The sequence below is a fragment of the Bos taurus genome, chromosome 25 (assembly GCF_002263795.3).
Source record: "Bos taurus isolate L1 Dominette 01449 registration number 42190680 breed Hereford chromosome 25, ARS-UCD2.0, whole genome shotgun sequence".
NCBI lineage: Eukaryota > Metazoa > Chordata > Mammalia > Artiodactyla > Bovidae > Bos > Bos taurus.
The window spans coordinates 20,185,369-20,199,984 of NC_037352.1; the positions used below are offsets into that span (position 1 = coordinate 20,185,369).

The 14,616-nt window shown below is 46.2% G+C and overlaps 1 protein-coding gene across 1 annotated transcript in view; it reads left to right on the forward strand.

The window, feature by feature from the left end:
* The window catches only part of OTOA (otoancorin), a 71,452-nt gene that overhangs the window by 21,319 nt on the left and 35,517 nt on the right, over positions 1–14,616 (forward strand). Inside the window, exons 10-16 of the mRNA XM_015460348.3 lie at positions 1,198–1,337; positions 3,785–3,908; positions 6,274–6,489; positions 8,265–8,432; positions 9,181–9,321; positions 12,522–12,580; positions 12,757–12,874. Of these exons, the coding sequence (XP_015315834.3) occupies positions 1,198–1,337; positions 3,785–3,908; positions 6,274–6,489; positions 8,265–8,432; positions 9,181–9,321; positions 12,522–12,580; positions 12,757–12,874 (966 nt within the window). The remainder of the gene's footprint in view (positions 1–1,197; positions 1,338–3,784; positions 3,909–6,273; positions 6,490–8,264; positions 8,433–9,180; positions 9,322–12,521; positions 12,581–12,756; positions 12,875–14,616) is intronic.

Genomic DNA, 14,616 nt, shown 5'->3' on the forward strand with positions numbered 1-14,616 from the left:
TTGTGGCACGTGGATCTAGTTCCCTGACCAGGTTTTGAACCTGAGCCCCCTGCATTGGGATCATGGAGTCTTAGCCACTGGACCATGAGGGAAGTCCCTAGGTTCTTCTTTTTACCTGACAGGCTGGGAATATTACAGATGTCTCTCAGTCTCATAACCCTCAGTTATAAAATGGATTAGACCTCCATTTTACTTTTTCAAAGTAGAGTGAATTTCAGAAAGTCGATAGAGGTTAAATTCTCAGGAAGCTGGGCCCCCTAGCAGGGACTTCTTGAGATCCAGGGGCTGTTCTCAACATTTCTTCATCTTCTAAACATGTGGAGAAGGGAGGTGAAGCCACAGGGTACCAACACTCAGAGGGAATTTCTTATGGATGAAGACCACAATCTGTGAGGGAGAGACAGCTTTATGAAATCTTTAAGCGAAGAGTAACAGTGCCTCAAAATATAGGAGACCTCAGTGCGACACTCTGGGACACACAGGCAAAAAGTGAACAATAATAGAAGAACCTGAAGAGTATATTTAATAAACTTGAATGCATTATGTATATATTTACATAATAAATGTGTGTTAAATATTATGTAAACAGGTATTTACACACATATTGTATACATATATCCAACTTTATATCTTACCGAGAGAACACACATTCTTTTTTTAAATCACCTGTGGGTCATTTGCAAACTGATTTATCTATTAAAAAATTCTGATTCCCCAAAGCAAACAATCTGTGGACCACATTCTCTGACCTCAATAAAACAAATCTAGAAATAAATGTGCAAATATTAGCTTGAAAAAAGTTCAACTGCTCATATATTAAAAAAGGAAAACTTTCCTAAATAACAGTTGGATTGTAGAAGAAACTGAAGCAGCAGTTAACAGACCATTAGGAAATCCACGTCACTTACAGTTACCAAAGAGGAAATGGGATGAGGGATCGATCGATTAGGAGTTTGGGATTAGCAGGTCCATGCCTCTATATATAAAAAAGATAAACCACAAGGTCCTACTGTATAGCACAGGGAACTATATTCAATATCTTGTAATAAACTATTACAGAAAAAAAAAAAGAAATCAATGAAAATGAGGAATGGGCATCTCCAGGTGTCTGGGGGTGGGGCGCAGCACAGGCCACCGGGGCGGGACTTCACAGGGCTCCTGCAGCCCCTCACTGATGTTCCTGGCCTCCTCCACCAGATTGGGCTGTTTATCAGCTATGACAACGCCACCAAGCAGCTGGACACGGTTTATGACGTCACACCTGAACTGGCCCAGGCGTTTCTGGAGAGGATCAGCTCCTCCAACTTTGACATGAGGAATACCTCTACCATCCACAGGCAAGGGGCGTGGGTGCCGGGCCCCCGGAGCTGTTTCCCATCTAAGCATCAGCTTCCTCTGAGCAGCAAAAGAGCCGGGGAGGGGGAGGGAGGTGGCTGATCCATCTCTTTGAATCGTCCCATGTCTCTGTGCATGTGAGGGAGGTGTTTCCCCAAAGAGATCCCTTTAAAGAGGTTATGAAGTGGAGAAGAAAACAAAATGCTTTGAAGGCATCTCCTATGTGCTAACATTTTATACAGCCTTATCTATCAAGTGCTAAGATTCCAGCTCTAAGCACAGAAATGGAACTTTTTACATTCTTGGTATTCCCTCCATTCCAAGTTGTAAATGTGTCATTTATAATTGGTTAGGTCGAGTATTGGAAATAGCTAGCTCACGGGCCTCATATTTGTGAACCGGTTGTATCCTAGACCCTCAGGCAGGGAGCCCTGGAGTGAGGTCAGCTCTAGAATTTAGTGATTGTAACCTGATCCCCAGGAACTGGAACCATTTCCAGCAGGGAAGGGCCAGGAGCTGTGTACCTGGTGACCCCAGAAAGGGTTTGAATGTGGGGGGTAATTGTGCAGTGAGGAGGGGTGGTAGGCACGGTTCACCATCCTTTCTCCATCTCCCAGGGTCTTACTGTCACAGACCTTCCTCTGACAGCATCACATGACCTTACATTTTCCAAAGTCACCTGCAGAGAATATTCTCATTTAAAACTCTTACACCCTCTTCCCCTGTCCTTAGTAATTTTCACTCAATAGCATGGGCCCTATATTTTCTAGTCAGTTTAGTCAGTTGCTCAGTCGTGTCTGACTCTTTGCGACCCCATGGACAGCAGCACGCCAGGCCTCCCGGAGTTTACTCAAACTCACGTCCATCGAGTCGGTGATGCCATCGAACCATCTCATCCTCTGTTGTCCCCTTCTCCTCCCGCCTTCAATCTTACACAAAAAATAGTTTAGTGATTAAGAACATGGGGCCTGGAGCCAGAAGTCCTGGGTTTGATCCTGGCTCTGCCACTTACAAGTTGTGTGATCTGCACCTCCCTGTGTCTCTACTTCCCCATCTGTGAAATGGGAGCTAATAAGCTGCCTATTTCATTAAGACCCTTGTAAGGATTAAGCACATTTGCACACAGAAAGTGCTCAATAAAGATTAGTTATTCTTAACATGGTTATTAATATTTGGTCTTCACTTCCTCTGAGTATTTTTTTTTCTCTTTAGACACACTTTAAAATCCTTTCCCTGGGCTGGTTGCTTTCCTGGGGACATGTCTGAGAGTGTCAGTGTTTGATCATGGTCAACTAGGTGCTCCAACCATGCTAAGTCAAGTAGATTCCATTCTAATGCTGCTGCTTCTGCTGCTAAGTCACCTCAGTCGTGTCCAGCTCTGTGCGACCCCATAGACGGCAGCCCACCAGGCTCCCCCGTCCCTGGGATTCTCCAGGCAAGAACACTGGAGGGGGTTGCCATTTCCTTCTCCAATGCATGAAAGTGAAAAGTGAAAGTGAAGTCGCTCAGTTGTGTCCGACTCTTAGCGACCCCATGGACTGCAGCCCACCAGGCTCCTCTGTCCATGGGATTTTCCAGGCAAGAGTACTGGAGTGGGGTGCCATTGCCTTCTCCGATACTAATGCTAAGAGCATCCATTTCAGAATAAGTGCTTAGCATCTAGGAAGTATGCTAATCAGTTGGTATGCATCTTCTCATTTAACTCCCACAGTACTCCTCATTCCTTCATTCATCATATTTATTATGACGTGCTATGATGGGCAAAGGAAACCTCCCCATTAAACGCTTAGAGAGGCAGGGTTATAGTAGAGTGTGCGCTGCAGGGTTATAGTAGAGAGTGGGCTGCACACTGTGTGTAGAGAAGTAACTTGCAGAGAAGTAACTTGCTGGAGGTCAGGTGTCTCACAGAGCTGAGCTTCAAATTCCAGTTGGGGTGAAGTTACGTTCTTAACCAATAGATGCAGTGCTTCCAGCTAGACCAGGGTTCAGATCTCATCTCTGCTCCTACAGTGTTCTGACTCATGTCTTTTTATTTTCTTCTGAAGCCTCATCATCTAGGGATGTTGGTTGTAAAGCATCCTGGAAATAAACTTCTGCCTCAGAGAAACCCTCAGGGTGGGCAAATCTCTTATCTCTGTGTGGATAAGGAATGCTTTCCTTGTATCCCTTAAAGCCCCAGGAGGAGACACAGAGTAGTTGGATGGATCTAGATTTAAGGCCCGGCACCATTTGCCTTAATCTGTCTGAGTCTCAGTTTACCCTTCTGTGAAATGGGGCTAATGAGAGCACTCACCTTGCAGGGTTGTGATGAGATACAAAGGGTTCAACACGGTTCCTGGTGCTCAGCAGCTGCTATGATTGTGACCTCTTGGTTCTAACTGGAGTGGAATCTTGGTTGTGGCCCCCCTCCTCTCCGCCCTCCACCAGCATCCCTTATCTTTTCACGCAGGCTGGGGCTGCTGGTTTGTTTCTACGATGACCTGGAGCTGCTGGACGCTGCTGTGGCCCAAGTCCTCCTTCACCAGATGATCAAATGCAGCCACCTGAGGGGCTTCCAGGCTGGTGTTCAGAAGGTGCAGAAGTGCTGTGAGGCCCCGCACCCTTGGCCTCAGTTTCACTAGCCAGAGAAATGGGAAGAATAGTCTTGTCTGTCCTTTGCAAGAAAGTGTGAATCAGATCTAAGTCCAGCCACAGCAGAAACACCGGGATGAGCTTAAAGTAGGGAGAAACAACAAAAAACTGTAGGACAAGCTTGAATAGATCAAAGTTCAATCAGAGTGTCCACCTCAGACTTGAATGTGCGTGAGGTTATTTGGGGATCTTAAATGCAGATTTAAGGTCTGGGTGGGGCCTGAGACTCTGCGTTTCTAACAAGCTTCCAGGCGATGTTGAAGCTGCTTGGCTGGTGACTGTGCTTGGAATAGAGAGGAAATAAAAGAACTCAAATCTGGTTCTGCTAGTGTCATGTCCCTTCCCCAGGCTCTGCCCTCAGAGATTCTCAAGTTATTGGTCTGGGGTTTGGCCTGGGTATGGTAGGTCTTCAAAGCTACTCAGATGATTCCGATGTAGCCAGGGGGGTTACTGAATTCCTAGACCAAGATTTTGGGCAAATTGGGACATGGGGACTATCTCATTTCCCTCCTGACTCCATCTCTTTCTCTCCTTTCTTCCCTTGAAGTCTTAATTCTGCCTGGCTCCTCTCACTTCTTCCTTTTTTTAAAAAGATTTTATTTGTTTATGGCCATGCTGGGTCTTTATTGCTGAATGGGCTTTCTCTCTAGTTGTGATGTGCAGGCTTCTCATAGCTGTGGCTCTCTTGTTGTGGAGGACGGGTTCTAGGCCTGTGGGCTCAGAAGTTGCGGCTGCCAGGCTCTAGAGCAAAGCTCAGTAGTTGTAGCACATGGGCTTAGTTGCTCTGCAGCGTGTAGGATCTGCCCCGACCAGGGATTGAACCCTAGTCTCCTGCATTGGTAGGAGGATTCTTTACCACTGAGCCACCAGGGAAGCCCCTTTCTCACTTCTTTTTGTGTTTCTCATTTTCTAAATGGGAAAGATGACATGAGAGCAATATTCAAGAAAATTTTGGTAACATCATCAGTTATTCCACAGCAGTTTTTCACACATCACCAAATCCTCAGTCCCATTTGGCATTTGACACTATAGGCATTTTGTTGGTCAGTGCATATTTTTGTTTTCCAGGAAAAGAATCCTTCCCAAGTAAGCTCAAGCAAAAATAAGAAAATAGGTGTAATTTAGGGCCACAGGGACAGTTGTGACCAAGAAGAAAGTTGGGTGCAATTAGATATGAGAGAACCCTTTGGCTCATTTGGATCAATAGTTCTTACCCCGAGGGTGCATCAGAATCAGCTGGAGGGCTTGTTAGAAACAGCTTAATAAATACCTGACTCAGGAGGGCTGGGGTGGAACCTGAGATGTTGCATTTCCAACTCTCCAGGTGATGCTGAAACTACTGGTTAAGCCCCACACGTTGGGAGCCACTGCTGTAGGCCTTTTGCAGATGTGGAAGCTGATCTCTAGGGGAGGGGAGCTGCTGAGTTTGGAGAAAACCAGCTGTGATAGCTGTCTCTTTCACTTTACTCTGCTGCCCCCCAGTGGCCATCTGGAATACTTGCGTACACGCCTCTGACATGACTACGTGGTTCATGCAATTCAGGTGTTAAAACACAAACCGTTCTGTTGTTGTTGTTGTTTTTGTATAGAGGTCACATTACAACAGATAAATTGATCACCTTCTTTACTGAAAGCAGTTGGGAAACACACTTGACTATAACTGGACAGGCATGTTATAAAAAATAAGGGAATCACAAAAACGTGAAAACTTGTAAGACATAATTTTAAATGAAAATTTTAAAATAGAGTAGAAAGTTGCATTTCTGTTCCTGTTACACCTATATAAAGACTAGATACCATAGTTTATTTATATAGGCATAATAAATTTTGTTAACATAAACACCCAATTACTAACCATAGTACTGTTTTTGAGGTAGAGTTTTCAGGAGACTTTTACTGTTGAGAATTATTTTTACACATTTATATATTATCATAAAGCTTCCCTGGATATTTCATAAAAGAAAAGCGGCCATATAGACAGGATGTAGAGTTCAAGGTCACAAAAAAAAATGTAGATGCTACAGGAATGTGGTGGAGTTATGAGTGAACAAAATTTCCTTCTGCCATGCTTTAAGGTTGATTTAATAACAAATTAATATTTAAATGAAGCATAGAGTGAATTTGAGCACAGGAAGGTCAAGGCCAGAGGAGGTGGCATTTTCACTGGGGTGACTCATGGTCTGGCCTCAGCAGGAGCCCCCTTCCTTTTGATGAGCAGGGAGGGGGAGGGTGCACGCTGGGGTGTAGTCCGAAGGAGCCGCCTTCCTGCTTGCTGTCGACTCTCACCCTGGCTTGCTCCCTTTCTAGCTCAAAGCTGAGCTCCTGGAAATTGCCACGGAGAACCAGACCCTCAATGAGACTCTGGGCTCTTTGTCGGATGCGGTCGTGGGCTTGACCCACAGTCAGCTGGAATCCCTCTCCCCTGAGGCTGTGCACAGTGCCATCTCAACCCTCAACCAGGTCTCGGGCTGGGCCAGGAGCCAGGTCATCATCTTGTCTGCCAAATACCTGGCCCACCAGAAGGTCAGTTGGAGCTTTGGACTCTGTTTTAATGGCCCAAGACCGAAGGGCTGGTTATAGACCTGCAGCAGGGACAGCCAATCGGTAAGAAGACGGTGCCGAAGAAGGCTACCTGGGTGCCAATCCTTGGTCTCCCATGTGTGACAGTGTCTGCTGTGTGACAGTGTCTGCTGCGTGACAGTGGGGAACTGACAACTTCTCCTTGCCTCACTTTCCCTCTTTGTAACATGGGGATAACAGTAGCTCCTATACCAGGTTTATGTGAGTCAGTACACAGGAAGAGGTTGGACAACACCTGACCTAGAGTCCAAGCTCATGAGTGTTAGCTATCACTGAGTTAATCATTTAACCTTCCCAACAACCCTATTAGGTCAGTAATGTTATAACCTCCATTTTCTAGGCCATTCATATGAGGCACAGAGCATATAAGGGAATTGCCAAGGCCACATGAGAGGGACAGGGCTGGGATTGAACCCAGGGCATCTGGCTTCAGAGCCCACTTGTTTCATTCCCATGCTGACTGCCTCTATCATGGCGCCATGACCACTGCCCACTCATTCTCCTTTCTGACTCAAGGCTAAGGGTAGACCATCCGTCTTGTCCCTTCAAGACTTCTGGTGACTTTAGTTTGAAGGCTTTGCAGACCTTCTGTTTTGACTGGGGCCACCTAAGTCCACTCTGTGAATGTGATTTTAGAGCGCTGAGGGAGACAGTCTTGTTCCTCCCAGCCCTGGACCGAGTGGCTTTTCCCTTTCCTGGCATCCAACTCTTCTTACAGAGGAATGAGGTGACTTTTGCTAAGAAGCCAAGTGCTCAAAAGTCTGCTCTCCTTCAGGACAGTAAGAGACTGTTCATTCTACATGGAATAGCTCAAGGAAACCACTCAACTGGTTTTTTTTTTTAAAAACCAATAAAATTTTCTGATTATATTACATTTAGCCTCTTTACTCCAAAGGAGGGGTTGGGAAACAGGCATGATTTCTGTTAAGGTGTCCAGCTACGGTCATATTTTTTTTTTTATATATAAAATATCAGATTCACATCCTAAAATGCTTCTTTAATTCACCTCAAAGCTGCCACGTGAAGATAGATGAGTGCGGGGCTTTGCTGTGTCAGTTGCCCAACGGGTGACATACGGAGGGCAGCAGGCTTCTCCTGGTCCCATGAGAGGGGTGGGCAGGGCAGACAGAGACGCCGTGACCCACCCCAAGGTTCTTGCCCATTGCTGCCACTGTGGGTACTGCCTGATGTTCAGGTGTTTTTTTTTTTTTTTTAAATAAAGCAGAAACACTAATTTGGATTTTTATAGGATCCCCCCAATTTTTAAATCTCATCAGCTAGATCAGATTACACCAGAGAGCCCATTGCCTGGTCAGAGGTGGCATATGGGTCACTGTGCTGTGCTTAGTCGCTCAGTCATGTCCAACTCTTCGTGACCCCATGGACTGCAGCCCACCAGGCTCCTCTGTCCATGGGGTTTCTCCAGGCAAGAATACTGGAGTGGGCTGCCTTGCCCTCCTCCACTGCTTTTTATTAATTCTGCTGTGGCCTCGGATGGCATAGTGATTACCCCAGCGGCACGGTTACCTGTGTGTTGTGTTTTGATACTTAAGTCTCTTTCCTGATAGAAGGAGGAGGGTCTGGGAGGGCAGCTTGTGTCTTGCTCACAGTGGTGTCCCAGCGCCCCTCCCTTCGCCCAGCCTGCAGTGGGGCCTGGTACACGCCCTTGAGGTGCAGCCCCGAGGCTGGTCCTCACCCTCCCTTGCCGGCGCCCCCAGGTGCTGTCCTTCTACAACATCAGTCAGATGGGCGTGCTGCTGGCTGGGGTCGGCACGCAGGCCTTCCACACCATGGACCGCAGGGACCTCATGCAGCTCCTGAGAAGCGCCACCTCCCTGCACGTGTCCGACTTGTCACCTGCCCAGCAGCACGCTGTCCTGAGCAAGGTGAGAGGAAGATGTCTGGTCCGCAGCCCCTGGGGCTCTCAGGCGTGTGGTTTTGGGACTTTGTGAGGGGGCTCTGTCTTTGGGTGGGGTTATTCTAAGCCTGGAGAATGCCTTCTTCTGATGCCCACCTCCCCTCCTTTCCAGAAAGTGCCTCTGGGGTTGAACCTGATTCTCCCCAGACCCTGGTGCTGTCCCCAGCCAGCTGAATCCGAAACACTTTTCTTCAGTTGGATTTCTTGCAGTCATAATGTTTTAGGGGTTTGGTTTTCAAATGTGGAAATGAATCCTGAATTCCCCTAGTGCTTCAGAAAGGCCCCCCTTTCCTGTTCCAAAGCCATGTCCACATTTCTCGCTCTCACTTGCAGTGGGTCTTCTGGGCATCATATCCTGTTGGACCTGCCATGTCTAATTGCACAGTCTGCTAAGAAAGAAACTCAAAGGGTTGGGCCTAAAATACCAATACCTTGCAGATAGCTGTAGCTCTTGTGGTTAAAGGGTGTGGGTTTTGGAATACGACAGAATTGGGCTTAATCTCACATTATCAACTTTCAGCCAATTACTCATTAAGCTTTGGTTTTCTTACCTGTAAAATGGGGATAAGGACTGTCCCCACCTCATTGGGTTGCTGAGCAGATCTGGTGGGACTTATTGCCCGTGAAGCACCCAACTGATGCAGCCCCTGGCCCTCACCCAACACTCAGTCCATTCTCTGCAAAGTTGTTATTATGTTTCTTCTCACTTTTGACAGGTGATGGAAGCAGGAGATACTGCCTCTGGCATTGTCAAAATACAGGGCGCTTTGTTTAAGGAAGTGTCTCTCTTTGATTTATGGAGGGAACCTGGATTCAACTCCACAGTCCTGAAGGAAAAGGAGATCCGGAGGAGTCAGGTATGACTGCAATGCCCAGAGGTGGTGCCTGGACTTCTGATTGTCTTGTGGGAAAGGTCTGTTCTAAGGTTAACTTGGTACTTGGTAAAACAAACTTATTTCTGTGTGATTAAACTCATGAACTTGGGCATACTCCGGAAGATGGTGGTAAGGGACAGGGAAGCCCGGTGTGCTGTGGTCATGGGCTTGGGAAGAGTCAGACATGACTTGGTGACTGAACAACAGCAACAAACTCAGGAGGCAGAATAGTGTTCAGTTCAGTCGCTCAGTAGTGTCCAACTCTTTGCAACCCCATGAATCGCAGTACGCCAGGCCTCCCTGTCCATCACCAACTCCCGAAGTTCACCCAGACTCACGTCCATCGAGTCAGTGATGCCATCCAGCCATCTCATCCTCTGTCGTCCCCTTTTCCTCCTGCCCCCAATCCCTCCCAGCATCAGAGTCTTTTCCAATGAGTCAACTCTTCGCATGAGGTGGCCAAAGTACTGGAGTTTCAGCTTTAGCATCATTCCTTCCAAAGAAATCCCAGGGATCTCCTTCAGAATGGACTGGTTGGATCTCCTTGCAGTCCAAGGGACTCTCAAGAGTCTTCTCCAACACCACAGTTCAAAAGCATCAATTCTTCAGCGCTCAGCCTTCTTCACAGTCCAACTCTCACATCTATACATGACCACAGGAAAAACTATAGCCTTAACTAGATGGACTTTTGTTGGCAAAGTAATGTCTCTGCTTTTGAATATGCTATTTAGGTTGGTCATAACTTTCCTTCCAAGGAATAAGCGTTTTTTAATTTCATGGCTGCAGTCACCATCTGCAGTGATTTTGAAGCCCCAAAAAATAAAGTCTGTCACTGTTTCCACTGTTTCCCCATCTATTTCCCATGAAGTGGTGGGACCGGATGCCATGATCTTTGTTTTCTGAATGTTGAGCTTTAAGCCAACTTTTTCACTCTCCTCTTTCACTTTCATCAAGAGGCTTTTGAGTTCCTCTTCACTTTCTGCCATAAGGGTGGTGTCATCTGCATATCTGAGCTTATTGATATTTCTCCCGGCAATCTTGATTCCAGCTTGTGTTTCTTCCAGTCCAGCGTTTCTCATGATGTACTCTGCATATAAGTTAAATAAGCAGGATAACAATATACAGCCTTGACGTACTCCTTTTCCTATTTGGAACCAGTCTGTTGTTCCATGTCCAGTTCTAAATGTTGCTTCCTAACCTGCATACAGATTTCTCAAGAGGCAGATCAGGTGGTCTGGTATTCCCATCTTTTTCAGAATTTTCCAGTTTATTGTGATCCACACAGTCAAAGGCTTTGGCATAGTCAATAAAACAGAAATGGATGTTTTTCTGGAACTCTCTTGCTTTTTCTATGATCCAGCGGATGTTGGCAATTTGATCTCTGGTTCCTCTGCCTTTTCTAAAACCAGCTTGAACATCTGGAAGTTCACAGTTCACATATTGCTAAAGCCTGGCTTGGAGAATTTTGAGCATTACTTTACTAGCATGTGAGATGAGTGCAATTGTGTGGTAGTTTGAGCATTCTTTGGCATTGCCTTTCTTTGGGATTGGAATGAAAACTGACCTTTTCCAGTCCTGTGGCCACTGCTGAGTTTTCCAAATTTGCTGGCATATTGAGTGCAGCACTTTCACAGCATCGTCTTTCAGGATTTGAAAGAGCTCAACTGGAATTCCATCACCTCCACTAGCTTTGTTCGTAGTGATGCTTTCTAAGGCCCACTTGACTTCACATTCCAGGATGTCTGGTTCTAGGTCAGTGATCACACCATCGTGATTATCGGGGTTGTGAAGATCTTTTTTGTGTTAAGTTAGATGAAACCCAAGTGTGAATTCCCGGGCTACTGTTGATTAACTTTGGGGTCACTGCTTCTCCTCCCATGGCCTCAGTTTTCTCATCTTCAAAATGGGGCTCATTTCTCATGAGACTCTGCTGGGCATGCACTTCACATGAGAGTGGTTACTACTGGGGCTGCCTGGGGAGCATTGTGCTGTGGAGGCCCTTGAACGTCCTCTCACTTGCATTCATTCATTCGTTCATAGTGTTTATAGAGACCCTGGCCACTTCTCTCCCCTCTCAGGTGCCAGGTGCTGTTCATGGTCCTGGGGACACGGAAGTGAAGGGAGCTTCCTTCCTAATAAGGGAGACAGTACAGAAGATCAGTAGTTAAATGTATGCACTGATACCTGTTGCCTCTTCTTCTTCTTTTTTTTTTTTGGTCCCTCTTCAAGGCTTGTGGGATGTAAGTTCCCCAACCAGGGATCGAACCTGAGTCTTTGGCAATGACAGTGTGGCATCCTAACCACTGGTACTCCAGGGAATAAATGTGTGCCCTGTTAGATGATAGATGCTGATGAGTGCTAAGGAGACAGTAAGCCAGGGGAGGAGGCAGGGGTTCTAGGGGGTGGGGAGTGAGCTGTTTAGACAGGCGACTTGCTGAGCGCAGGGAGGTTGAAGGGGCCACGAACTCTTACCTACAGCATGTAGGATCTAGTTCCCTGATCAGGGATTGAACCCAGGCACCCTGCACTGGGAGCGTGAAGTCTTGACTCCTGGACCACCAGGGAAGACCCAGGAGATTCTTCATCTATGGAACTTTCTAGCCCATCCTGGTCTAGTCATTGTCAGTTTTACTTCCTGGAATGGTGTGTGTTCGGGAACCAGCAGGTGGGCATGAAATAGGGGCTGCAGGGGGTCCTCAACTGGGCAGCGGCTTCTCTGAGCACAGGAAGTAAACCTCCCACCTCGCTGCCTTGACTTGGCTCCTCGTTCACTTCCTGGACCACCTGGGGTGTGAGAGCATGGGCTCTGCAATCACAGGACACCAGCTCAGATCCCAGCTCAGCAGCTTAGCGACTGTGTGAAAGTGAAAGTGAAAGTGACGCTTAGTCGTGTCTGACTTTTTGGAATGCTGCTTCCAGGCTCCTCCATTCATGGGATTTTCCAGGCGAGAATACTGGAGTGGGTTGCCATTTCCTTCTCCAGAGGGTCTTCCTGACCCAGGGATGGAACTCGAGCCTCCCGCATTGCAGGCAGACTCTGAGCCACCAGGGAATTCCCGCAAGTGTGTGGTTCTAGGTAAATAACAAAGCTTCCATTTTCCCATCTGTGAAATGGGAGCATAGGACTCAGGACGATGGCCCATGAGTGCTCCATCAATGTGGCAATCATTCTTTTCCCTCAGGCCTTGTTCCTGTTTGAGCTTCTGTCAAAGACGACCAGGAGACCTGAGGAGCTCCTGAGGTGAGCCTGGGGCTGACGAGCCCTCTGCAGTCTCCCTCTCCAGGAGCCTTATTCCCCCGGAGGGAGAGTCGGATGTCCTGCCCGCAGTGGGTGTCGGATCAGATCTGCCTGCTCTTGCTCCTTCTTTCCTCCTCCCTGCTGCCCCTTTCTCCTGGGCCCCTTGTCTCATTTTCTAGTGCAGGGCAGCTGCTCAAAGGTGTGACGTGCCCCCACATTGACGCTATGAGCGCCGACTCCTTTCTGGCTCATTTCCAGTATTTCGAGAACAACTTCTCTCTGCTTTCACCATATCAGGTACCATCAAAGCCCTTCCCTGCTTCTCATTCTCTCTCCCTACCCCGGTCACCGGGTGGATTAACTGTGGTGTCTTAAGATACTCGTGCCAGGATTACTGATGCAGGTGATGATATGGGGCCAAGTATTGAGCCAGCTTTTCTCTAATTTCTGTTTTAAAAGCTCCACATACCCATGCCTCTGCAGCCAGAGTCTCAGCAGACGGGCTATTCTATACCCAGGTGTGAACCTCAGATTTCAGTTGGCAAGTAGACCATTTTTGCACATTTACAACTACGCTCTCCTGGGAGTGCTAGTCACACCCTCATCTACCTTTCTATTCTTGCCAGGGGTAGCCTGGCATGGGAACAGTCCTCTGGGAGAATTTAATTTTCATTTAGAACTTCACTTTCCAAACAGTTAAGGAGATTCTTTAACTCTTTGGGGAGACCAGAAGCAGTGCCTGATTTTCACTATATCTAAGTAAGTGAAAACAGGCCTGGGGAGCAGCGTTTGGACTTGGAGTGTAAGCAGTGAGCTGTATAGTGTCTGAGAGGGTGAGCACGTGGCCTGTGCATTTCAGATCTGAATGAAATGTTTCCAAGCAATAACATTTTCTTTTTTTTTTTCCCCGCTTCTATATATTTTTATTTTTTATTATTTTAAAACATCTTTTATTTTTTCTTTTTCTTTTTTAAATAATGGAAGTATGATAACACATTTCCAAGGAGACTTGAAAAATACTGAACAAAGTCACACACAGTTCCACTATATATTACAATTATTTTTTTAAGTAGATAATTTCAGATTGGAGTTTCTATATCAAACTCTCAAATATTAATAGAATGAATAGGCAGAAAGTTTATAGTAGACCTGAAAAAGCATTATGAACCAATTCAACATAATTAAGATTTATACAATTTTCACACAACAGCAGGATATAGATTCTATTCAAGTTCTTGTAGACTATAAACCAGGAGACACTGGAACATATCCAGGGCCATAAAACAAGGTGCAAACATTTCCTGGTCTAAAGGCATTGAAGCCGTACAGGGTCTGTTCTCTTATCACTGTGGAATTGTGTTAGAGATCAATATTAGAAGATATTTGAAAATAATCCACATATTTTCACGTGCAATGTAACATTTACTGAGAAAGCTCTTTGACTTAGCCATTGAAAACCTCAATAAAGTTAAAAGACTGAAAAAACAAAGAGGGTGATTGCAGAGAAGAAAGCATTTAAATGAGAAAATTAATATCAAGGATACTTAAAAAACACCCATGTATTTGGAAGTTAAATGTCCCACTTTTAAATGATGGGTGTATCTAAGCAGCCATAACAAGGTAAATTTGAAAATATTTGCAACAGAACAAAAATGAAAACAGAATTTTCTCCCCAAGAGCCAGGAAGGGTAAAGCCAACTATATAATCCTTTGAAATCATTAGAATAATGTGCAAAATTTTAATGAAGCCTGTCATTCCCTCGGATTGTTTATTCTGTCAGTGGTTCTCAAAGCCGAGCTTGCATCAGCACTGCCTGGAAGGCTTGTTTGCTGTGCAGCAAGTTTCAGTTTTGCTGGATGAGCGAGTTGTGATGTGCTGTTCCACACAGCGGAGAAGGCAGTGGCACCCCACTCCAGTACTCTTGCCTGGAAAATCCGATGGACAGAGGAGCCTGGTGGGCTGCAGTCCATGGGGTCGCTAAGAGTCGGACACGACTGAGCGACTTCACTTTCACTTTTCACTTTCATGCATTGGAGAA